Source organism: Pleurodeles waltl, chromosome 6 (assembly GCF_031143425.1).
Source record: "Pleurodeles waltl isolate 20211129_DDA chromosome 6, aPleWal1.hap1.20221129, whole genome shotgun sequence".
NCBI lineage: Eukaryota > Metazoa > Chordata > Amphibia > Caudata > Salamandridae > Pleurodeles > Pleurodeles waltl.
In genome coordinates this window covers 107576786-107604106 of record NC_090445.1, presented here as the reverse complement: position 1 = coordinate 107604106, position 27321 = coordinate 107576786, and the positions used below count along the sequence as shown (strand labels likewise).

The following is a 27321-nucleotide window of genomic DNA, read 5'->3' as shown; positions in this document are numbered from 1 at the left end:
GGTGCAATCTCTATCCCATGACTGGCAGTATTCTGACAGCTGCCAATCCAGGATAACTTGTTATTCCACAGAAGGCTGAAGTTGTGCCAACTCCTTATTCCTGCAGACCCATAGGGTGGAAGAAGCTTGTCATCCCAGGATATGCAGTGGTTCCTTTCAATAGTTAAGTTTGGATGACACTCTTGAGGATGTTAAGTCCTATCCCAGCTCGAAGCAAATAGTTAAAATTATTAGCTACAGGAGGAGACAACATCGTTGGAACCTCCAAGGCTAAAACAGTTGGCTTTACAGCTCTAGGCACCATTACTAGTGCAACAGACTGCAAGTGTATTTAGTAGTATCAAGGTAGAAGGGAACCTTTTGTCATGAAGGAGTGCAGTCATGCACTCTGCTTCAGTTTCAGTCTGAGAAGGTGTAGCACAACTTTTGGATTATCTGCTGGCAATATCAATTGGAATAGGTGTGATTTTCTGTATAAAAATTAGTTTGAACTTAATACTTCACAGATCTAGGTGAAAGGTCTCCTGAAGTGCTGATTGGAGTCGGGGTGTTGAGGTGGAATTAATGAGAATGGAGATCAAATGCAAAATACAAACATATTGAATATGGCATGGCCATGGACCAGAGATGATACAGGAATGACTAAAAATGAAAACAATATGACCAATATGTGTAAGACAACAATGAACAGCAAGACATGATAAAAATACAAGCCTTCCCCAGGACGAACAAATCTTCAGTGAAATACGTGCATTGGCATAGTTAAAAAGAAAGCCCTGCATTATTAAGTTAACCCTGGCCCCTGAGTGACTAATGTTGTTGGCTGTCTTAATGGGCAAGGCCAGAGACTCATCATTAGCTTGTTTAAGAGAACTTAAAAGATTGTCAAAGACTAGATAAGATCCATCTATGTCTAATCACTACCTCTTGCCATTATTCATAGGGGTTACATGAGACAAGGAAACATCTCAGTCTTTCTCACTCAGAATTGGGCTCAAGATCAAATTGTTTCCTTCCACGTTGATAATAGTGGAACCTGGTTACTGCTAAACAGGAAAGTGAATAAAGGTCCTCTTCAATCAATTTTAATGGACATTAATACACCAAGAGATTAGGGAAATTTTGGCCCAAAGATATTTTAGTGAAAAGAGTGGAACAAATTAGCCATCACTAGGTAAAACAGTGTCTCGTTTTTAGGTTGAGCTTTTGAGACCTGTTGTATACTTCAGTATATACTACTATGGGGGTCATTCTAAGTTTGGCGGGCGGCGGTTGCCGCCCGCCAAACGGGAACCGCCAATTGGCCGCTCCGCGGTCAGAAGACCGCTGGGGCCATTCAGACTTTCCTGCTGGGCCGGCGGGCGCCCGCCAAGGGAGCACCCGCCGGCCCAGCGGGAAAGGGCCTGCAACACTGAAGCCGGCTCCGAATGGAGCCGGCGGTGTTGCAGGTGTGCGACGGGTGCAGTAGCACCCGTCTCGCTTTTCACTGTCTGCTGTGCAGACAGTGAAAAGCTTAATGGGGCCCTGTTAGGGGGCCCATGCCAGTGGCATGGGCAGTGCAGGGGCCCCCAGGGGCCCCAGGACACCCGTTCCCGCCATCCTGTTCCTGGCGGTGAAAACCGCCAGAAACAGGCTGGCGGGAAGGGGGTCGGAATCCCCATGGCGGCGCTGTTTGCAGCGCCGCCATGGAGGATTGGGCCAACCGGGGTTAATCCGGCGGGAAACCGCCGGACCCGGTTTTCTGACCGCGGCTTTACCGCTGCGGTCAGAATGGCCCAGGAAGCACCGCCAGCCTGTTGGCGGTGCTTTCCGTGGTCCGCGGCCCTGGCGGTTTTTACCGCCAGGGTCGGAATGAGGCCCTATGTCTTGTTTCAGTGTCCTTTAAAAATCCTTCCTTGCTAGTGGTCAGTTCTTCCTCTTTGTCCCTCCTTTTTGTCTTTTGTTTCCTCCCATGGAGCAGGTACCAAAAACTGTATATTTATGCTTTGATTCTTTATCTGTTCCTTTGGGGCACTATTTTTCTAATTATTTCCTGCTCGTGTTACTCTGTGGGTGCATGTTAAGCTTCAGCACCTGTATTTTATTGCATCTTCGCTTTTCCCTTTGTGTCAGAGCACTTGTGTTTTTTATGGCAGATGACTACTAATTGTGTTACTGTTGAGAAATACTTAAAACGTGACATTATGTCCCTTTTTCTTACTTGTCAGCAACTTTTGTACCTTTGTTCCTTTTACTTATATCAACCGCTCTTAAACTAAATGCTGAATGGGATTCTCACACATTGTAATCTCTTTTTCAGCAAGATGAAAAAATTCTCACACTAAACACAAAGCAGTTTTGGTTTTTTGTAAGGAAATATATTTTTTAATCTATTTACATGGGAAAAGGAGGTAAAAAACCCTGTAAATCATGTTCTTATCTCTTCACATTTGCTGAGCATTCCCTTCCACCCTCACTGCTGGAAGTGGCTCTCTGAACACACATATCTCTTGGGAGGGCTCTGCTTACTGTTGGCTGCCTTATGGTTTTTCTTGCTACAATGAAACTCTTGTGGTTTGCAGCATGGTTTGTGTTTCTCATAAAAAGAGACCCTCCTCCCCGGGCTACCACCTACAGTACCGACCAGAAGATGCATTTTACAAGTTTCAGATCTGTTTTGACCCAATAAAGCAGCGCAGGTGAGGCTCGGTTTCATATAATGTTACAAGTCTGTGGGTAGCGCTCTTCTGCCTGTAGTGTTCCCGGCGTGCGCTAGCACAGGGAGTCTGTTTTCCTTAGCAGTGTCTATCTTCTGCTAGAACCTGAGTGATGATTCATGTTTGTGCACATGAAGATTACTTTCTTAAGCTTGGTGAAATATACCTAAAATGTGTACTATTCATTTTCTGATTTTGCATTTAATGTATAATGTTATGTAGTGATGCCAGATTGGGCGCTGTCTTTGTCTCATGGGGTTATCTTTTATTAACCACTATAACACAGTACTCTGTTCAGTTGAGATGGTTACGCTCTACAGCACCAAGAATGCCTGAGGCTTAAACCCTGCCCTAGCCAGTGTCTCCCATGAGTGTGGCTCGGCTGGAGATAAGTCAGCCCTACCAGTGTGCAGCTGTCTCCGACACAGGCGTCCAGGACCCACTGCGCAATTAAATAGAAATTATTGATCACTATGGAGATCTTATTGGCCTAGTGTGTTCCACTGTGCATTTCTAGGGCAACCGTCTTCCTGTCTTTGTAGCCAGTTGCAGGTCTTTTAAAGTGATGCTTGGCTGAAGAAAGTACACAGGGGCTGCTAGTGGGGGTTTTTTGGTTCACCAGTCAGCTCATGGTGGCAGGATCCTAACCTGTACACCCCAGTTCTGGGTCCTGGCCTTTTCATTTTACTTGTCCGATGTACATTCCTTAACATCTTTAAAATTTAAATGGCCTTTGGTGTAGACAGATTATTTCATAGAGTTATGTGTCAAACGTATCTCCTCCGTCGGCTTTAACCGCAAGAACCAATAAATATAAAGCCCCCTGGCTCAATGTATCTGTGAGCCTAGATAAGAAGTTCTCCTTGCACCAAGCACAGTTTTTAATTATCCTATTAGAGGGTGGGTTGGGAGAGCAGTCTTACATCATGAGTGTAACAGGGAACCCCCCAGTACCAGAAAGTGTCAGTACATGGCTGTGTTTTGATAACATGGCGTTAAAAGTTTCCAATAATTCCCTGTATAATGGTGACTACTTTTCCTTCCGGAGATACACAAAGCGCTGCAATACCACACCAGTGGCCTGCGGGGTGCTATATAAATGCCAAGTAATAAGTTACTGTAAATGTGGCTGCTTGTCTCAGTTGCAGTAGTGTTACAACAGAGGCCTTTTCTAAACCTCAGGGTCATCAGTGGAAAGGCATGTGTTTGTGCAGGAAAAGATAGCTTTATCTCCCAAAAGTGTCCAGTGCAAATAAGCTTTCTCTGTTGTTGCTTACAATGGCCACAGTCCGCAGTCAACTCCCTGCGCTCAAAGTTATAGTCAACAAGTTGCCTCCCATCCAAAGGGTTTTCTCCTGGCAAATGTGCTCCGTAGACATTACCAAGACATTATTATTAGCTGAGTATGCCATGGATGTAAGGGAGGCCGACATATTTCATAAAATACCTTGGCTAGAGCTGTCCATGAGCTATTAAGAGATATAGGTCTTTGTGAATTCTGGAACAATCTCTATTCTAGTCCACCTCCGATCGCCAAGTTGTTAAAGAAACATTATTGGTATTAGGTAGATGAAAATGCAGTCAGCGCAAGTATTGGCATCCTCCGATTGGATACTTTTTTTTACTTCAAATGCCCTAGCTCCTTTGAAACTTATTAGGATGTATTATGACACTCTTAGATAGGAAATTGTATTTTCAATTCAGGGTTTGCATACTGTCCCTTAAAACGTTTACCTTTAGCTGGGCTCTCAGCAATGATGCATTATGCCTTACATGTAACATCTTGCCTGAAACAATTGACCATACCCTGTTTGCATGTACAGGCTATGCCAGCATTCGCTGGACATGGATCAAAGTAATTTGTAGGCTACTGGAAACACGGAGTAGTCTAGCTGCTCTAAGAATTCTAAGATCAAATTCTAATTTGGTCGATGTATGTGCAGTTGCAAAATAATTAACTGACAAATGTCATAATCTGTCATTCTGTAGAAGGGAAAAGATCATTCTATATGCTAAGTGATTCTTGATTGAATATACTGGGCAGGATAACTGTTTACTGTAAAACAGTGGCCAATATACATTTTTAGCTTTTTAATAATGTGCTGTTGCATTTAGAATTATGGTGTGATTCTTGCCCTATTGCCATTGTTTTACCATTAGGGGTTTGCTTTTGTTGCGAGTTGTGTGTATAGGCATATTAGCCCTTGTAATGATTGGATACCTAGGTATCACCTTTTGTTTACTGTTTTATAATATGCTCACTAGCTATTGCCTAGTCTGGCTTTGAATATGGGCCTATGTTATAGGATTCATCTTATTCCCCTAATGGTTGTCATATCCATGCCTGTTCCTGTCTTTTAACGTTATTATGCATGTGTGTATTGCTTTTATGACTAAATTTGTCAAATAAGGCATAAAATTAAATTAAATGAGCACCTAGACATCATTTTTTGGGTGGAAGTTTCTTTATTTTGTTAAAGTATTACTCTGCATTTTGTTTTCAGGGATGCTATGTAAGGCCCCTGGCAATAGCTGAAGTACAAACACAGATGACTGCGACACACAACACATTTAAACATCTCATTATAACATGCCACACAATTCACCCACATACACTTCACTTCTCATTGTGCTACTCCATGCCACATAATTACAAACCAATAAAATAAACTCCACATGATTCCACTCTGCTCCATGCGACAAAATTACACTTCACATAATACCACTGTGCATAATTCCCCTCTACTCCAAGCCATGTAATTACACTCCACGTAACACAATTCAACTCCAGATAATTCCTCCACATTTAATTACACTCATCCTACATAATTACACTTCACACCACATATTCACACTCCACATATATCCACTCAATTCCAAAACATGTAATTACACTCCACAAAATAAATTCAACTTCGCAACATACCACAACATTCCACACCACACCATATAATACTACTCCACACCATGGCACATAATACCACTCCAAGCAATGCCACATAATTCCACATAACATCACAAAATTCCACACCACACAATTCAACACCACACAGTTCAATGCAACACAATTCTACCCCACACAACACAATTGCACTCCATATAATACCAATTAATGTCATATAGTTCAACTCCATGTAATTATGCTCTACTCATTACCATAAAAATACACTGCCACATAAATCCACTCTATGCCAGAGTAGCAATCCACATAAATACACTCTACACCATGCCACAAATTTCCAATTATTATAATTTCACTGAATGCCACACAATTCCACACCACACAATTCAGTTCCACACATTTCCATTCCACATCACATAACTCCACACCAAACCACATAATTCAAACCCCACAACACAATTACACAACACACCACATATATCCAACCAACACCACAGAATTCCACATCATGCCACAAAATTCAACAGCAACAACACATTATTCAACTCCACTACATGCCATTACACAACACACAATCGTATTCCACATAATTGCACTCCATAACACACAATCCCATGCCACTTAATTCCAGTACACGCAATACTATATAATTACTATTCACATAATTCCACAGCACACTATGCCCCATAGTTCCACTACACAAGTCCACTCCACACCACACATTTCCACGCCACACAATTCCACAGCAAACAAATACAATCTAACCCACATAATTCCACTTCACGCCACATACATCAACCCCACACCACTGGCTAAAAGACATTAGGCCTGATTTAGAACTCAGCGGATGGGTTACTCCATCACAAAAGTGATGGCTATCCTGTCTGCTGAAATTTGAATCACATAGAATATACTGGGATTTCGGCAGACAGCATACCCTTTACCACTGTGATGGAGTAACCCCCTGCCAAGCTCTAAATGAGGCCCATTATCGCTTACAAACACTAATAACACTTAGATTGCCAAGATCTTTCGGCTTTATAGAACAGTAAAAAACATAAAACCTCTTGTAAAAGTGAGACCTATTAGCTTTGCTAATGCTTGTTCATGTAATCCACAGCAGCAGTAATTCTCTTAACTGCTTAAGTCAAAACCACTAATTTTCGAAAATGCACAAAGCCACAACAGTTAGCATAAAGCAAACACTAGAGTAAAGATATGAAATAGGAAAAATAAGGCTAGCTGATGCCAGACAGTAAGAAAAATGGATGAGAAGGGTATTCAAGTGTGAAGATAAGCTCCTGACCTTGAACTCACTGCCTGAGAGAAGATCAAAGCTCAAATTAGCCAGTCAGTCTTCCTCCTTTCAAGGAAAATTATTGTCTTCATACAGGCCTGCCTCACAACCACAAACTAAGAACAGGAGGCTCAAGCATACAAGTTGTTAAAGTAGAGCAGCTCAGTTTAACCATTCAGTTCCAAGAGCCATAAGAGGTTCACTACAAGCCTCCCAGACAGCCAAGCTCAGAAGGTCAAATGTACACAGCACATTATTAAATCACAAGACAAGCGGTTTTGGCAGTCAGAATAAGTAAACACTGCTGTCATCAGTTGCTTTCCCTGCAAAAAGGCCTGCCTCTCTTTCTGGACATTGGGGAGTGCTCGAAAGACATTTGTAAAAGAAGCATGTTCACTTTTGGAACCAAATGAAAACACTCTAAAGATTCTCAATTTTTGTGAATTCTTCCAGATATAAATGCCCAGATAGGATACTGAGTTGCTATAAGGACTGATTAGTTTTGTCAGCGCTACCCTCTTTGTATATACATTTTTTTATCAGGTTATTCCTCTGAAATGTAGCTTGTGTGTTCTTAGTATTTTAGTTCAATGGCTCTTCCTGTGTTTGACAAATTGTACAGAACTTTTTACAAATTCATAATGCTTAGTAAAATAGTCCTTCTAGTGAGAAATTGGCTGGCTACAGGGATCCTGCACCAAATTGTACAGAACTGTTTACAAATTAATAATACTTAGTACAATAGTCCTTCTAGTGAGAAATTGGCTACAGGGTTCCTGCACCATGACCGCAGGTGGGTATATGCGTTTCTCCCTCTGTTCGAGGGGAGTAAGGATTTGTAACAGAGAGCACACCCGCACCACACACATCTACTGCATTCTTTCTTTTCTGTTGTCCACTGACTCATCATGATTAGTGGCACAGACTCATGACCTCCTCGTCCCTCTTATCATGATGAATCACATAGTGATATGGTGACCTGACGTCCACGAAAGGCAGTGAAAGGTATGCAGTTCTTTCACAGGTAGCTCTGAAGTCTGGGATAGGTTAATTAATGTATCTGTTTCTGCCAGGCAGAACAGATGGAGGTTGCTGCCTGCTCTCAGCAGAGAGACAGAGTGGGGGGGAGGGGACAGGGTAGATGTGCTGCCACTGTTAAGGTTACATAAAAGTTGCCTTGTAAATATGATAGATAGATAGATAGATAGATAGATAGATAGATAGATAGATAGATAGATAGATAGATAGATAGATAGATAGATAGATAGATGGATGGATAGATAGATAGATAGATAGATAGATAGATAGATAGATAGATAGATAGATAGATAGATAGATAGATAGATAGATAGATAGATAGATAGATAGATAGATATTTACAAGACTATGCAAACGGGACAGGCCAGATAGGTAAGTAAGACTAGAAACTTTAGTCCTACTTTTATTTCTGACCTGTCCCGGTTTTTAGGTTGAGCGTGCAAGTGCTTTTCGACCTGTTGTAAATATTCTATGGGCTTTTAACCATGCCCATCTCATGCCAATCACTTTCAATCGTTCGTGGGCTTCTCTTTCAAAAATCCCTTGATCTCACTGGTTAATGCTTTACGTTTGTCCCGTCTTAGGGTGGTTTTGTTACCGCCTTGCAGACTGACCCTGTTACATGGATTATTGCATGATTGCTGATATACTTCAGCATGGACAAACTATTTTTTCCTTTTGTCTCTCCACTTCGTGCTCCATAGCCGCCCTGGCACTCACAGCGCTCACATCGCACAACAGCAGTGCGAACTCCATCTGCGGTATTGAAGCACTGGTCACATTGTTCACACTGTTACCTAATCAGAGTAATTTATTTTGTCTCTTCCCTTCCGGCTTCATAGTTTTCACAAAAATACTTGTAATTGATAAATGCTTTATATAAAAAACACAGAAGTCCTCAAAGTAGCTCTCCTGACACAGCGGGTGAGCCGATACTACAATATTCACTGCACTCGGGAAACTCGCCCCGTAATGATTTGCAAGCATTCCTTTACAAAACATTTTTGCCCATAACTCAGCCTGTGGTGGTCTTAGGATAATGGGACCAGCATCAAAACATTCATGACAACGTGCTCTTTCTGTCTACATCATCTCTGGGTCCCCACAATAGGTCAGTGGGGACCCCAAAATAATAACCCCGCCTACCATTCAGAGTCTGTTTAATTTCTCTCATGGTTAGAACTTTTGTTTTAAAGCTGAAAGTAGTTTATGGTTTAAGTGCCTTGTTTGTAATATTGTTGCAGTAGGCCTGCTAGTCCTGAAAACGTGCAATGCACTATGCTCACTAGGGGCTAAATATATGCTTGCACTGCAATATTTTCTTCCATTCTGTTTTCATGTAGTTATTCCCTTTAGGGGCTAACTATGAGGCTACATGACCATATTTCTTATAAATGCTATTTTTATTGTGGTGTTTCCTAGGGGCTGTTCTGAGCATTACAATCAACATACTCGCAGCACTTGGAAACTCATCCCATAATGCTTTGTTTTGCAGGGCATTCCTTTTACTAAACGTTTTGGCTCATAACTCAGCCTATGCTGGTCCTAGGACAATGGGACCGCCTTCAAAGCGTATTTACCACAGCATGCTCTTTGTGACAAGGTCATCACTGGGTCCCCACTCTAGGTTAGTGGGACCCCAAATAATAACCCATCCCTCCATTCAGTGTATTTGTCATCTTTGTTATGGCTGGACCTTTTGTTTGGCACCTGGGAGTAGGGAGTAGTCTGTGTTTTAAGGGCCTTGTTTGAAAAAAATATTCAAGTAGGCCTACTGGTCCTTCAGTTTTATGCAGTACCACTGGAATCATGTCGCAGAAAATACCAAAATATGCAGCAGGGTTGACCAATTAATGCGGGAAAAAAAGTCCAGTTATAAATTTACAATGCCAATAGCTCCAACTCAAGTAAATGCTAGACCTATTGCACTGCAAATGTTCATTGCTTCTTAAAATCTGGTCGGTCACCCTACATAGTGATACCCATGTTCCTCCATTCACAATCTACTACCAATGTATAAAATCCCCCCCCCCCTCCATACTTCCTATTCCTTTCTCTGACTCAAAGTATGGGCAGGCACGGTGTGCGTGCTCTTGGTATCAACGGGCCTGGAAGCTGCACAATCCTGTTTTCACGCAGACCTGATGGAAGATTGCTGCGGGAGCCGGTATGCTGCAGGTGGTGAGCCAGGGCCGGGGAAGATTAGCAGTTGTTCATCTACCTGCCATGCGGCAGACTAGAGTGTTGAATTCCCCCTTTGCATCCCAGCCTGACGGAGGTCAGCGGTGCCTTCCTCAGTCCTGCAGCGTGGCGTGTCTTCATTGCCGGTGAGACACATGCTCCTCTGCACCTAAAAGCTAAAGTGCATTGTGGTCTGTGCTGCTCAGGGATCCTTAAAGTAGCTTCATTTATAGACCACAGGTGTCCCCTGTTGGTTACAATAAGGGCATTTAGATTTTGATTGGATTGGCATTATTTCAAGCATTTTTACAAGTGTTGATATTTGGAAGGAAAATATATCCAATGGTGCCATTTTAGTTACTATTTACTTAGGGTTATCTGCTGCTATGGGTCACTTTGTTTAGTAGCTATGGAGAAGAGATTTGCAAAGAGGCGAAGGTCCCAGTCCTCTGCTTCTGGGGAGGAGAGTGATTATCAACAGTATGTGACTTCTGGTGATGCCTCGGATGGGGTTTCTGTTTCCCTGTCTGCCTTGAAAGTCCAAGCAATGATTGAGTCAGCACGTTAGGCTAAGCTTACTGCAGCCCTGTTGGATGATGATCAAGATTCTGATTCCCCATAATCAGAACCAGAGACATGTGGTGCCTGGTGGGAAATTCATTTCCAGGGAAGAACTGGCAGACATTCTTTTTCATATCAGAGACAATCTGGGCATGGCACCGCCTCTGGACGGGGATGCTGAGGATCTTGTCCCACAGTTCGCTAAGCCGGCAGTGCCTAAACATAGCCAGATTCCCCACTCCCTTCAGAAGTCCTATTCCTTGGAGGAAGGAGATAAGCTGTTGCCACATACTGTCAGGGGGGACTACATCCTGGCCCCTCTCATTGGCAGATCTTAATTGAATCCAGATGACTGTTTTCCTTCAGATCATGCTGATTGTAAGGTGGATGGTAGCCTTAAGAGGTATTTCGCTACCCCAATCTTGTCCTCAGGGAAGCATTGTTTGGGGTATTGACTGCTAAGTTCAGGTGAAGGATTTGAGGCTCTGCCAGAGGCCATGCAGAAAGGTATGAGTGTGACAGATGTCCTAATTCAGATGGAGCAACTGGTGAAATTCCTCACTGATGGATCTGCAAATGTAATTAAGATGGCTTTAGTGGCATCCTTTTCTGATATCTTGGCCAGACAAATCCTCTGGTTGCGGGACAGGAAGGCAATTTTGGTTGAGGAGTCTTCATTTTTTAAACTACTTTCCGAGGGCACCAGGCTGTTTGGTGAACGTTTGGATGGTCTGATCAGGAAATGAAGCACACCTGGTCCAACAGGTCCTCCTCCAATAAGTCGTCTAAGTCATGGAATCGTTCGGACGCCAGGGAGTCTAGCAATTTCCCTCATAAGGATGGTTGCTCCAATTCATTCCAAAGGAAGAGGTTTCAACCTCAGAAATGCAAGCTGTAGGATGTTTCCTTCAAGGCAGGGCCCTCTAACCAGGAGTCCTGACAGTGGCAATCCATTGGACACAAGACCCGCCTGTGGACGGATACTGGGGCGTAGCTTCAAGGGGGTATTCGGGGTGTTACACTCCCCTAATAAATATATTTTGTGATAAATAGCTGGGCACAGGTGCTTTTAGTCAGTATAGTAAGGTGTCTGTCGGATTTCACCAGGGATTTTTACACACACAGACAAAAATGCACACACACTCTCTCCCTCTCTCTGTTTGGAAAAACTTCAAAAATATTAGCTGTGTCACAAAATAATGTACTTTCTCTCACTTCGTACCCATACCAATCTGCATTCCTCTCTCTTTCTGCTGCCCCTTACAAAATTCTTGTGCCCTTTTCTCATCCTATAACATACTTTAACATTATGTGCCAACCTTATTGTTGGAAATTCTGAAGCTCACACCACTCCACTGACCAAGCTACAACCCTGGACGGTTAACAGCATTTCTTCAGGCATGGGTACTTTCTACCTCAGACATGTGGGTAAACAGCATGGTTCGGAGCGGCTATCTTATTGACTTAATCTCTCCTCCTCCTGACATAGGGTGCATTCCTACTCCTGTTCCAAGAAATCCTGTGAAGAAGGAAGCTCTGTAGGCTAGGACCACAGGCTTGTTGGAGAAAAGAGCAATCATCTTTGTGCTGCTAGATCAGGTTGGTCACGGGTTTACTTTATCCTATTCCTGATGCAGAAGGTGTTGGGGGAGTTTTTACCTGTTTTGGATCTGAAACACCTCAACAAATGGGTGGCATCCATACCATTCACAATGCTGTCTTTACAGCACCTCATTCCTCTGATATCTCTGGGGGACCTCATGGCAACAATTGGCCTTCGGATGCAAACCTACACTGTCCGGTTCATCCAAGTCATCAGAAGTTTCTACTATTCACTGTGGGGACAACACATTTCCAATACTAGGTTCTTCCATTTGGACTGAAGTCCGCTCCATGGGTATTTACCAATGTGTTGGCTCTCCTGATGGCTGTTCTTCACCTGCAGGGGATTATCATCTTCCCTTAACTATGACTGTCTGGTCAACGAGGCATCGCTTCCTCTAACTTGTTTACATGTATAGACAGTGCTGGCTCTTCTGTCATCTTATGGGTTCTTAGTGAATGTGAAGAAGTCACAGCTGTCTCTGACTCAGGACTGCATTTTTATTGGGGCCTGGTTCTGGATGGATCTGAGCATTGTGCCTGACACGAGGATGTCAAAAATGCATTTGGATCTACAAGATATGTTGTCAGCACCTCTTCAGGCGGTCTCGCTCTGGAGGAGGGTGCAGGGCAATCTGGCAGCCACAGTTTTCTAGGAGGTGTGGGCCAGGTGGCACCTCAATATCCTCAGGAGGTTTATTCTGAGGCAGTGGGTTCCCAACATGCAGGATTTGTCTTGTCTTCTCCCCGCGTCAGGGGCAGTTCGGAAGGAACTGGACTGGTGTCTGGTTAAATCCCACATCATAAAGGGGGTTCCCTTGCCCCCTCCAACCCCAGTGATCATCACAATGGATGCCAGTGAAAGTGGTTGGGGGGGCCTGGTCAGCTGCTGTCTAGGTCAAGGGCCTGTGGAATGTCTGCCAGAGTTCTTGATCTTTAAACTGGAGGTGATTCATCTGGTTCGCCTTCACTTTGCTCCTCTGTTGAAAGACAGGGACGTCATCATTCAGACAGACAATACTGCTGCCAAGTCCTATGTCATCGGCAGGGGGAGATGAGAGCTCTGTCTTTGTCAACAATTGCAGATCAAATATTCCTATGGGCTCAGTCGAATGTGGGTTCTCTCAGGGCCATCTATATTCAGGGAATTCTAAATTGTCAGGGTGATCGCCTGAGCAGGATGATTCCATACTCTCAGGAATTATCCCTTTCTCCCCAGCTGTTTGTCAGGGTGTGTCAGTTGTGGGGTCACCCCTGGGTGGATCTGTTTGCAAATTCTTGTAATGCCCTTATTCACCATTTTTTTACAAGGCTGTGGGGGGAGTTGTCCTCGGGGGTGCCATGACGTGTCCTTGGCCTACGGGACTGATATTTGCTTTCCCTCCATTTCCATTGATCCAGAAGTTTCTGATTCGGGTACAGAGGGACGGGGCACAGGTTGTTTTGGTGGTTGTGGCATGACCCCACTCTATATGGTTTCCTCTACTGATCGAGATGAAGATGGGTCTGGAGTGATGGCTTCCATAGTTTCCGTTTCCTTTGAGATTCCTGATTCTCCACGTCTGTGACAAAACTCAAGGTGATGGCTTGGAAATGGAACGGGTAGGGTTGATGTTGCAGGGTCTCTCGGCTTCAGTCCCCTCCTCTGTGCAGGCTTCCAGCAGGTTGTCAACCAGGCCTTCTTATGCACTGTATTGGGAAATGTTTCAGGCTTGATATGATCAGCAGTGTTTGGTTCCGCTTTCTGTTTCTGCTGGGATTTCTACAGGAGGGTTTTCATCCTGTTACTCTTAAAATTCAGGGGGCAGCTGTTAAAGCTTTCTGGGCCCCTCAGGGTGGTCTGGTGGACTATTGCCGTCTGGTCCTTAGAATCTTTAAAGGGGTTTTCAAATCTCCATCGATGACAATAAAGCGGTAATGCCCGCTCATGAGCTCAGACCCACTTGGCAAGGTGTTTGCAGCATTCAAGTGTCTGGGAAGGAATATTGTTTGAGACAACACCCACAGGATGTAGATTGGAAGCTGTTTCAAGATTGAAAGGAGCATACAAGATTAAGTAAGATCCATTCAAGAGGATGGAGGCTATACCTATCCCACACTCGGTTCTTTGTGTGAACCAATTTGAAGAAGCCAGTGTTCGCAGGGGTATTATTCCCTGTGTGCTGGGGCGGTTGTTGAACAGCAAGACTGTTAAATGGTGGAGGAGTTTGTGAAAGGGCGGGAAGCCTTGGCAGAGCTCATCTTTAGACCACATGCATTCAGCGTCGTTTGCACATCTTTACTATTCCCACCTTATTAAACCCTAACCTGCAATTACTCAATGAGTGAACAGAGAATTCAAACGTATGTTCCCATAGGATGCTCAAAATACTTATTAAACATGCATGAGAGGAGCACAAAGAACTGGTAGAACAAATCAACAAATTTATATTGGATATCAAATCTGAACCATGCCAGGAGTGGGTGACTAATACACTGAAAATAGTCAATGAACACATTCAAATCTCCAAAAAGGAGATCATCCAATTCAAACTATGGAAATTTCAACGTTATGAGAATGACTATAAATCGGGACGTATCGAAACCTTTGCAAGAAAATTTGACAAGGACAGAAGGCACTTGGCAAAAGAAACCACCCTGCACTCTATGGATAGGACGTCAGGGGCTTCCACCACAGATGTTAGCTCTGATATAGAATCAAGTGAGGATTTGCCACAGTACAGAAGAATATGATTGCTTTTTTCGAGGAGTATTGACTCAAACAAAACAACAGCGGGTCCTACCAAAGTACACAAAAGGGCAGAGGCAGAAGAAACAAAAGTAAAAACTACAACAATGGAGGAGGAGACAACGAGAACGCCACAGGAACACATGGGTGAGAACGAAAGAAACAATAATGGAGGAAGTCAAAACAGTGGACCAATTGAGGGTCATTAATCTCTCTTCTTGAGAACTGGCTGGCATTGAGGGGGAGGTTTTAAAATTGGGACTTTCCTTTTGCCCTGACATCTCTGAAAATGATACCCAAATGCAGGTGGACTTGTTCAAATTTGCACGCTTACCGAAAATATAGAAGTTACCTACATTGAAGAAGACTGGCATGCAGGAGGGAGTTATAGCATTTGTCAAGCGATCTAATTTGTTGATTGGTGATATTGAAATGTTAGATACCCTGTATGATCTAAGTAATGAAGCTGGTGCAAGTATGACTGGCAACATTTCTGACCCCTTTGATCCCGCATTATTGGTAGATCTACCCAGAGTTTATGGGATTGGTGTGGATTTTTTAATTGGTGAGACTATGTTCAAACAACCGTCTAAGTAAATACCACAGACACTTATAGAAAATATCTATATTTTCTGTGACCTAGTCTACAATGACATGTTGCAACTGTTCAGAAAAGGGAGAAAATCCCATAATTTCAGTAAAAATCTATGGGAATTACAGAGAGATGATAGTATAATCATTAAACCCTCTGATAAGTAGGAAATGTGGTGCTGATGTCCAGAGTAAACTATGCTTAAGAAGCACAGAGACAACTTAATGATACATTTTGCTATAAAAGGATTGGTAAAGCGTTCTATATGAACTTACAACTGAGATACTGATTATCTGAAAGAATGGTACAATAGTCAATTGATTACCTGGGACAAAATGCAGTTTCTAAAGAATGAAACACCTACTGTATCCACTTTAAATTTGTTATTCAAAATCCATAAAAGTCAAGTTGACACTCCCCCCCCCACGGGGCAACCAATAGTGTTTTTCAAAAAACAGTCTTTTTGAGAATACCTCCATTTATGTTGACCATTTTTGTTGATAGCCTAACATCATACATAAGGGACACAAAACATTTTATAGAGAAAATACAAAACTTCCATTGGAAGGACACATACACCATGGTATGTTTCGATGTTGAAAGTCTCTATATAAACATTAGGTATAAGGACATGCTCGAAGCATGCAAGTATTTCTTGCCAGTCCGGGGGATCAATTTCCTCAGACATATTCACATGCTACTGCAAATGATCCACATTTGTCTGTCAGAAAACATTTTCATGTTTGAGAAAGAGTACTTTACCCCCTTCGCTGCCAGGCCTTTTCCCCCTCCTATGCCAGGCCTTTTTTTTGGCTATTTGGGGCAGTTCGCGCTTAAGCCCTCATAACTTTTTGTCCACATAAGCTAGCCAAGCCAAATTTGCGTCTTTTTTTTCCAACATCCTAGGGATTCTAGAGGTACCCAGACTTTGTGGGTTTCCCTGAAGAAGGCCAAGAAATTAGCCAAAATACAGTGAAAATTTAGTTTTTTTCAAACAAATGGGAAAAAGGGGCTGCAGAAGAAGGCTTGTGGTTTTTTCCCTGAAAATGGCATCAACAAAGAATTTGCGGTGCTAAATCACCAGCTTCCCAGCTTTCAGGAACAGGCAGACTTGAATCAGAAAACCCAATTTTTCAACACAAATTTGGCATTTTATTGGGACATACCCCATTTTTACGATTTTTTGTGGTCTCAGTCTCCTTCCAGTCATTGACAGAAATGGGTGCGAAACCAATGCTGGATCCCAGAAACCTACACATTTCTGAAAAGTAGACACAATTCTGAATTCAGCAAAGGGTATTTTGTGTAGATCCTACAAGGGTTTCCTACAGAAAATAACATCTGAAAAAGAAAAATTGGAAATTGAGGTGAAAAAAAACAGCAATTTTTCTCTACATTTTAATCTGTAACTTTTTCCTGCAATATCAGATTTTTGAAAGCAATATACCGTTACGTCTGCTGGACTCTTCTGGTTGCTGGGATATATAGGGCTTGTAGGTTCATCAAGAACCCTAGGTACCCAGAGCCAATAAATGAGCTGCACCCTGCAGTGGGTTTTCATTCTATACCGGGTATACAGCAATTCATTTGCTGAAATATAAAGAGTGAAAAATAGCTCCCATCCATGAATGGGGGGGTGGGTGGGGAGCCCATTGGGGGAGCGCTAGCGCTCCCCCAGTTCCCGGGTGTAGGACGAGGTGATCTCATCCAAGGCACCCGGGAACTGGTGCCTTGGACAAGATCACCTCGTCCAAGGCACTCAAGCGGTTAAACAAATCCAAGGTACAGCAATGGGCACCTGATTTGCCCCTAGCTATGCCAATTTGGTGGTAGGCTGGTGAGAGGAGCAGGGGCACCGATTTGGAAAATTTGACAAACAAGTTATTTGGCTATGCTACATCAATGATGGATTCTATATTTGGAATGGTATTGCAATTTACCAAGAACCATAGTAGGGACAGTATTGATTTTGTGGATCTAAAACTAACTGTCAAGAATCAAACTTTAGTGACGGATCTGTTAAAAAAGGATAGAGCAGGGAATCTGATTGTGCATGCACCAAGTAACCATCCACCTAGCTTTAGGTGGAGTATCCCATACAGTTAGTTTCTCTGTGCCAAACGGAACTGTAGCTCAGAGGAGGGCTATGTGAGGACTAAAAATGAGATGATCAAAAGATTTAAACCCCAAGGGTACTCCAATAAGTTTTTGGACTTAGCCAGCAAACAAGTGGATAAAGTGAACAGGGAGGAGGCTCTTTTTTGGACCCCCCACTTCGAGAGCAAATATTGGAAATTAAACTATCTGCTTTATTACCAACTTAACCCAGTGATCATATCAACTGAAACAGATATTACAGGGAAGACGGGATATTTTGTCACATGACCCAATTTTAAAAAATAAAGTTGGTACGCATTCCTCTGTGACTTTCCAAAGAAACAGATCTCTTAAAGATCTACTTGTATAAAGTTTCCAGTCACCCAAGCAGAACATCTGGTTAAAACAGGGAAAGGGGTTCACACAATGCGGTCAGTGTAAGGAAAGCAAATTCAGCACTAATATACAGGGGACAACACTGGTATGTAGACAACAAAAGTGACAGATAACGAAACGAATTACATGTAAAACAGATTGTATATGTCATTGTTTGTCCCTGTGGTAAGTGGTTTACTGGTTCAACCATTTTCCCAGTAAAAAACACATTTTGGAGCACTGCCAAATGTTTCACTGAGAGCCATGAAGGTGATTGGTAGAACGCCAAATATTTTGGCATTGACTCACTCTAAACACCCTAGAGGAGAGAACAGGGTAGCATCCCTACAAAGACTAGAATCAAGGTTTGTTCTGGAAGCTGAATGCATTGACCTGGCATGGATGAATACAGATGAGGAACTATTTGTTCATCTATAACAATTATGGCTAATTGAGATACAATTGGGATTCTTGATTCTGACATAGGAATATGATGTATAATTTCAGTTATTAGATTTTGTTTATTTTACATTATTTTTGCAAGCAGGGTACCCAATGTTCTTAATCTATTGATTTGTTACTACGGACATTGTTTACAGATGGATTATGGTATATCCACAAAGGCCCTCATTACAACCCTGGCGGTCGGTGGTAAAGCGGTGGTAAGACCGCAAACAGGCCGGCGGAAAAAAAAAAATTGAATTATGACCGCGGAGGTTACCGCCGCGGTCATCCGCCACTTCACCATTCCGACCGCCATGGCGGTGAAGACCGCTGGGATGGAGATTGCGGTCTCCAGCCCGGCGGTCGTCACTAGACCGCCAACGGTATCAGGACCCTGCATACCGCCATGGATCTCGGGTGGTTGGGAACCGCCATGAGATCCATGGCGGTAGGCACTACCAGTGCCGGGGAATTCCTTCCCTAGCACTGATAGGGGCCTCCCCCACCCCCCACTACCCCTCATGAATCCTCCCCCCACACACCCCACCCCCATGCCACCCCGAAAGGTGGCACAACCCCCCTCCCCACCCGACCCGAACATGCATATATACACACCCCTACACGCACACACCCCCAACATGCACATATACACACCCCTACACGCACACATACACCCCGACAACACATACCCGCACACATACAAACAGACATGCACACCGATCGACCTGCACACATTTCCCATACACACAACACCCCCTGCACACATACACTCACCCCCTCTACACTCTCACACGCACACCCCCATGCACGTACACAACACACAACACCCCTCCGCCCCCTTCCCTAATGGACGATCAACTTACCTTGTCTGTTGATCCTCTGGCAGGGGACGGGATCCACGGGGACAGCTCTGCCACCAAAACACCGTCACCAGAACACCGCCACACCGAATCATGGGAAGTGATTCAGTGGGCGGTGTTCTGTTGACGTGGGGGTGGAGGTTGAGCAGCCTCCACTTTCACGCCGTTCGCCAGTATGGCTGCTGGCGGCGGGCTGCCAGCGGTCATAATACGCAGCGCGGAAGACCGCCACCACTGGCGGTCTTCAGCACAGCGGTACCTGCGAAAAGACCGCCGAGGTCATAATGACCCCCAAAGTGTACTTCCTTCAGTCAAGGAACCAAGTTGCAGAATGGGAGCAAAGAAACAAATTACAAGGCTACCAGTGGCCGTGATTTGGGGCTGTCTATTCATGTGACTGTAATAAATTATAGAAACCTATCACCCATTAATATTCACGGGAATCTGGAACTGATTGACATGAATCGTAGTTTAGGCTTCTTCAGCCGATAAAGAAAGATAAATACTGGAGGTGTGTATTATCACTGTGACATATTGTACTATCGGATGCACTTAATTCCATGAATCATCTACCTAATTAAGAGAGTCACTTTGTACTGTGTGAGTATATTGATGTCTATAGATGGTCTGTCTACTTAGAGCCTGTGTAATCTGAAGCTAGAAATGTTAACTGAAGGAGAAATAGTAGAATGAGGATAACAATTGTTTATAAAACGCTGTTACAATGGGATGAAATTAGTTGATATTGAACTTTGTAGATTTATCCACCTTATTAGGTGTTAAATACAGCTACTATGTGTTCAGCGATGAGGTCTGTTCGCTCAGTTTTTTTTACGTGAGGACGTTAATAAATGCATTGAATGACATTACAGGTCATGTGACCAAGACCGTAAGGGGTCGAAGGGCGTTGTGTTTATACACTGAATAAAGTACTGAAGCATTTGGGCTAGAGCAACTTGTTTTTCCGACCCTACGTGGGGTTGTCTATGAAATTTATAATGGTGACACCCACTCATAAGCCCTGACCCACCTGGCAGGGTGTTTTCAAGAGTTCAAGTGTCTGGGAAGCAATATATATATATATATATATATATATATATATATATATATATATATATTGTTTCCAAAAAGTAATTTAGCGCACTCCAAAGTTCCCTTAGGCAGATTTATTGATAAGAATAGCAACCACTAACGCGTTTCAACTCCACTTAAGTCTTGCTCAGCATATCGAAGGGTACTTCTGGAAACAGCCAATCCACCCTTATACCGCAACTCCTCCTCTCAATACAGAGTCAGACGCTATACAGAGAAAGCCTTAGAGTCTTCAAATGTGATGACTTCAGACGTGCTCCCAAACTATCATCATGGTAATGGTATATATATATATATATATATATATATATATATATAGAGAGAGAGAGAGAGAGAGAGAGTTGCAGTTCATTTCTCCTGTTAAATCTGGAACACACTTCTCTATCAGCTATTTCTTGTGTATTACCTCCTTTGACCTCGTCTCAACGATTTTTTCGCTGCTACCATAAACTTTTTGCCATCTTCCACCTCCATCCCTTATCTTTATCTGCACCTTAAACTTGTCCTTGCCCTCACTTTGTCTCCTTACCAGGCTGAGGAGCCATCTATCCATTGACTTACCAGGCACATCAGGAGATGAATTGAGGATCATGAATGCATCAGAGAGTCCCGCTTTGACAGGGTGTAGTGTTGGGCTGATCTCTTGGACTGATATTGGGACCTGCAAGAGAAGATGTCATGGGTCCATGAATAGTCCAGCACCACAACCATCATAGCCTAAAGTCTTAATCATCAGCCACATCATCTTAGGCGTTACCTATGTCCAGACCTTCATAACATGGCCCTGCCATGCCTTCTTCTCAAAGATTTGAAACTTTAAAGGTTCCATCTTATGCACAGACGCTATGTATATTTTGCTCTGTATAGCCGTTTTCACATTCTTTTACCTCACACACACACCCCTGTTTCTTTTCCAGATGCTGGCATTGCTATGCCTCCATCCTAAGGTTACTGTCTCCCTAAACATCGAACTAAGGAAGCTAAAAATCTCAAAGGTCCACTACAAGCTCTCAGCATGCACAGGCGTACATTATAGCTCCCACAAAAAACTACATATCAGCACCTACTATGCCCAGGACTCAGTCCCAATATCAAAAGCATCCTTCATTCCCATTCTACCCTAGAAGTCACTCATGCATCATCAGTAAAGAAACTACCCACTCAATTGGTCTCAGGACCAAACAACATGGGCTTATCCAACACACCTCCCTATTATGTAGAATTGTTCCCTACCCTGTCATCATTATGTATGCTGTTCTGTTGCTCCCTAGATACGCTTGCCGTTTGCAAATACCAGTATAATGCTCTATTCCATCCCTCCACATTGCTTATGGTTTTTACTTATGCACTAGGCATTTGGATGAAGTTATTAACACGGTAAGACATCCAAGTCTATACTGTGATGAACCTTCCTTAAAAGACCCTACCATACCAAAACTACTTTTCTAAGTCCTCATGATGCCTAGGCCTCTATCATAACACACACATTTGCTCAAGAGGCTTTCATGGGTGGCACAGCCTGGGCCATCAGCAGGTAGGTGGAATCGTTCTTTCTTAACCCCTACGGTGCTGTGGACGAGGTGATCTCGCGGTTCCCGGGTGCCTTGGACGAGATCACCTCGTCCTGCACCCAGGAAGTGGGGGAAGCGCTAGCGCTCCCCCCATGGGCTCCCCACCCACCCCCCGGTGGTGGATGGAAGGGGAAGCCCTTCCCCCCCAACCCCCCACCCCTCCCCTGTGACGTCAGCGCACATCACGTGCTGACAATCACAAAGGGCCTCCCAGGGCCCCCCCCCAAAAACCTCTAGGCACCAGGGATAATTGTTTTTTTTTTGGTCTTTTTTTTTTGTTTGTTTGTTTTTTTAGAGATGGGGAGCGACCCATTAGGCAAGGGTCGCTCCCCTGGGGGGCAAACTGTATTTAGACCATTTCTGCCCCCCTTGGGGGCAGGTCGGCTGATTTTAGGTCAATCTGCCAGCAAGGGGGGCAGAAACCACTAGGCACCGGGGATTTTTTTTTTTGCGCCAATGTCACGCAAGGGGAACGACCCCGTAGACAACGGTCGCTCCCGGGGGGGGCTGAGGGGGCATGCTTATTTTAGGCCATTTCTGCCCCCCCTGGGGCCGGCTGAGCTAGAGGCCAAAATCCACAGGTAGGCACTTTGTTAAAAACACCTCTGTTTTCTGTGAAAAAATGTGATGTGTCCACGTTGTGTTTTGGGCCATTTCATTTCATGGGCGCTAGGCCTACCCACACAAGTGAGGTATCATTTTTATCGGGAGACTTGGGGGAACGCTGGGTGGAAGGAAATGCGTTGCACCTCTCAGAATCCAGAACTTTCTGTCACCGAAATGTGAGGAAAATGTGTTTTTTTAGCCAAATTTTGAGGTTTGCAAAGGATTCTGGGTAACAGAACCTGGTCAGAGCCCCACAAGTCATCCCATCGTGGATAAACCCCTAGGTCTCTAGTTTTAAAAAATGCACAGGTTTGGTATGTTTCCCTAGGTGCCGACTGAGCTAGAGGCCAAGATCTACAGGTAGGCACTTTGCAAAAAACAACTCTGTTTTGTGTCAAAAAATGTGATGTGTCCACGTTGTGTTTTGGGGCATTTCCTGTCGTGGGCACTAGGCCTACCCACACAAGTGAGGTATGATTTTTATCAGGAGACTTGGGGGAACACTGGGTGGAAGGAAATTTGTGGCTACTCTCAGATTCCAGAACTTTCTGTCACCGAAATGTGAGGAAAATGTGTTTTTTAGCCACATTTTGAGGTTTGCAAAGGATTCTGGGTAACAGAACCTGGTCAGAGCCCCACAAGTCATCCCATCGTGGATTCCCCTAGGTCTCTAGTTTTCAAAAATGCACAGGTTTGGTAGGTTTCCTTAGGTGCCGGCTGAGCTAGAGGCCAAAATCTACAGGTAGGCACTTTGCAAAACACCTCTGTTTTCTGTCAAAAATTGTGATGTGTCTACGTTGTGTTTTGGGGCATTTCCTGTCGCGGGCGCTAGGCCTATCCACACAAGTGAGGTATCATTTTTATCAGGAGACTTGGGGGAACGCTGGGTGGGAGGAAATTTGTGGCTCCTCTCAGATTCCAGAACTTTCTGTCATCGAAATGTGAGGAAAACATGTTTTTTTAGCCAAATTTTGAGGTTTGCAAAGGATTCTGGGTAACAGAACCTGGTCAGAGCCCCACAAGTCACCCTATCTTGGATTCCCCTAGGTCTCTAGTTTTCAAAAATGCACAGGTTTGGTAGGTTTCCCTAGGTGCCGGCTGAGCTAGAGGCCAAAATCTACAGGTGGGCATTTGCAAAAAACACCTCTGTTTTCTGGCAAAACTTGTGATGTGTCCACGTTGTGTTTTGGGACATTTCCTGTCGCGGGCGCTAGGCCTACCCACACAAGTGAGGTATCATTTTTATCAGGAGACTTGGGGGAACGCTGGGTGGAAGGAAATTTGTGACTCCTCTCAGATTCCAGAACTTTCTGTCACCGAAATGTGAGGAAAACGTGTTTTTTTTAGCCAAATTTTGAGGTTTGCAAAGGATTCTGGGTAACAGAACCTGGTCAGAGCCCCACAAGTCACCCCATCTTGGATTCCCCTAGGTCTCCAGTTTTCTAAACTGCACAGGTTTGGTAGGTTTCCCTAAGTGCCAGCTGAGCTAGAGGCCAAAATCTACAGGTAGGCACTTTGCAAAAAACACCTCTGTTTTCTGGGATGTTTTCTAGGATGTGTCCACGTTGTGTTTTGGGGCATTTCCTGTCGCGGGCGCTAGGCCTACCCACACAAGTGAGGTATAGTTTTTATCGGGAGACTTGGGGGAACGCTGGGTGGAAGGAAATTTGTGGCTCCTCTCAGATTCCAGAACTTTCTGTCACCGAAATGTGAGGAAAATTTGTTTTTTAGCCAAATTTTGAGGTTTGCAAAGGATTCTGGGTAACAGAACCTGGTCAGAGCCCCACAAGTCACCCCATCTTGGATTCCCCTACGTCTCTAGTTTTAAAAAATGCACAGGTTTGGTAGGTTTCCCTAGGTGCCGGCTGAGCGAGAGGCCAAAATCTACAGGTAGGCACTTTGCAAAAAACACCTCTGTTTTCTGTCAAAAATTGTGATGTGTCCACGTTGTGTTTTGGGGCATTTCCTGTCGCGGGCGCTAGGCCTACCCACACAAGTGAGGTATCATTTTTATCGGGAGACTTGGGGGAACGCTGGGGGGAAGGAAATTTGTGGCTCCTCTCAGATTCCAGAACTTTCTGTCACCGAAATGTGAGGAAAACGTTTTTTGTTAGCCAGATTTTGAGGTTTGCAAAGGATTCTGGGTAACATAACCTGGTAAGAGACCCACAAGTCACCCCATCTAGGATTCCCCTAGGTCTCTAGTTTTCAAAAATGCACAGGTTTGGTAGGTTTCCTTAGGTGTCAGCTGAGCTAGAGGCCAAAATCTACAGGTAGGCACTTTGCAAAAAACACCTCTGTTTTCTGTCAAAAATTGTGATGTGTCCACGTTGTGTTTTGGGGCATTTCCTGTCGCGGGCGCTAGGCCTATCCACACAAGTGAGGTATCATTTTTATCAGGAGACTTGGGTGAACGCTGGGTGGGAGGAAATTTGTGACTCCTCTCAGATTCCAGAACTTTCTGTCATCGAAATGTGAGGAAAACATGTTTTTTTAGCCAAATTTTGAGGTTTGCAAAGGATTCTGGGTAACAGAACCTGGTCAGAGCCCCACAAGTCACTCTATCTTGGATTCCCCTAGGTCTCTAGTTTTCAAAAATGCACAGGTTTGGTAGGTTTCCCTAGGTGCCGGCTGAGCTAGAGGCCAAAATCTACAGGTAGGCATTTGCAAAAAACACCTCTGTTTTCTGGCAAAACTTGTGATGTGTCCACGTTGTGTTTTGGGACATTTCCTGTTGCGGGCGCTAGGCCTACCCACACAAGTGAGGTATCATTTTTATCAGGAGACTTGGGGGAACGCTGGGTGGAAGGAAATTTGTGACTCCTCTCAGATTCCAGAACTTTCTGTCACCGAAATGTGAGGAAAACGTGTTTTTTTAGCCAAATTTTGAGGTTTGCAAAGGATTCTGGGTAACAGAACCTGGTCAGAGCCCCACAAGTCACCCCATCTTGGATTCCCCTAGGTCTCCAGTTTTCTAAACTGCACAGGTTTGGTAGGTTTCCCTAAGTGCCAGCTGAGCTAGAGGCCAAAATCTACAGGTAGGCACTTTGCAAAAAACACCTCTGTTTTCTGGGATGTTTTCTAGGATGTGTCCACGTTGTGTTTTGGGGCATTTCCTGTCGCGGGCGCTAGGCCTACCCACACAAGTGAGGTATAGTTTTTATCGGGAGACTTGGGGCTGGGTGGAAGGAAATTTGTGGCTCCTCTCAGATTCCAGAACTTTCTGTCACCGAAATGTGAGGAAAATTTGTTTTTTAGCCAAATTTTGAGGTTTGCAAAGGATTCTGGGTAACAGAACCTGGTCAGAGCCCCACAAGTCACCCCATCTTGGATTCCCCTACGTCTCTAGTTTTAAAAAATGCACAGGTTTGGTAGGTTTCCCTAGGTGCCGGCTGAGCGAGAGGCCAAAATCTACAGGTAGGCACCTTGCAAAAAACACCTCTGTTTTCTGTCAAAAATTGTGATGTGTCCACGTTGTGTTTTGGGGCATTTCCTGTCGCGGGCGCTAGGCCTACCCACACAAGTGAGGTATCATTTTTATCGGGAGACTTAGGGGAACGCCGGGTGGAAGGAAATTTGTGGCTCCTCTCAGATTCCAGACCTTTCTGTCACCGAAATGTGAGGAAAACTTGTTTTTTTTGCCACTTTTTGAGGTTTGCAAAGGATTCTGGGTAACAGAACCTGGTCCGAGCCCCGCAAGTCACCCCTCCTTGGATTCCCCTAGGTCTCTAGTTTTCAGAAATGCACAGGTTTGGTAGGTTTCCCTAGATGCCGGCTGAGCTAGAGGCCAAAATCTACAGGTAGGCACTTCTCAAAAAACACCTCTGTTTTCTGTCAAAAATTGTGATGTGTCCACGTTGTGTTTTGGGGCATTTCCTGTCGCGGGCGCTAGGCCTATCCACACAAGTGAGGTATCATTTTTATCAGGAGACTTGGGTGAACGCTGGGTGGGAGGAAATTTGTGACTCCTCTCAGATTCCAGAACTTTCTGTCATCGAAATGTGAGGAAAACATGTTTTTTTAGCCAAATTTTGAGGTTTGCAAAGGATTCTGGGTAACAGAACCTGGTCAGAGCCCCACAAGTCACCCTATCTTGGATTCCCCTAGGTCTCTAGTTTTCAAAAATGCACAGGTTTGGTAGGTTTCCCTACGTGCCGGCTGAGCTAGAGGCCAAAATCTACAGGTAGGCACTTTGCAAAAAACACCTCTGTTTTCTGGCAAAACTTGTGATGTGTCCACGTTGTGTTTTGGGACATTTCCTGTCGCGGGCGCTAGGCCTACCCACACAAGTGAGGTATCATTTTTATCAGGAGACTTGGGGGAACATAGAATAGCAAAACAAGTGTTATTGCCCCTTGTCTTTCTCTACATTTTTTCCTTCCAAATATAAGAGAGTGTGTAAAAAAGACGTCTATTTGAGAAATGCCCTGTAATTCACATGCTAGTATGGGCACCCCGGAATTCAGAGATGTGCAAATAACCACTGCTTCTCAACACCTTATCTTGTGCCCATTTTGGAAATACAAAGGTTTTCTTGATAGCTATTTTTCACTCTTTATATTTCAGCAAATGAATTGCTGTATACCCGGTATAGAATGAAAACCCACTGCAGGGTGCAGCTCATTTATTGGCTCTGGGTACCTAGGGTTCTTGATGAACTTACAAGCCCTATATATCCA

The 27321-nt window shown here is 44.0% G+C and overlaps 1 protein-coding gene across 5 annotated transcripts in view; it reads right to left on the bottom strand.

The window, feature by feature from the left end:
* PLXDC1 (plexin domain containing 1) overlaps positions 1-27321 on the bottom strand; it is a 358840-nt gene that overhangs the window by 110416 nt on the left and 221103 nt on the right. For all 5 annotated transcript variants that reach the window (XM_069237474.1, XM_069237470.1, XM_069237471.1 and 2 more), the window contains exon 7: positions 21027-21126. In XM_069237474.1, the coding sequence (XP_069093575.1) occupies positions 21027-21126 (100 nt within the window). The remainder of the gene's footprint in view (positions 1-21026; positions 21127-27321) is intronic.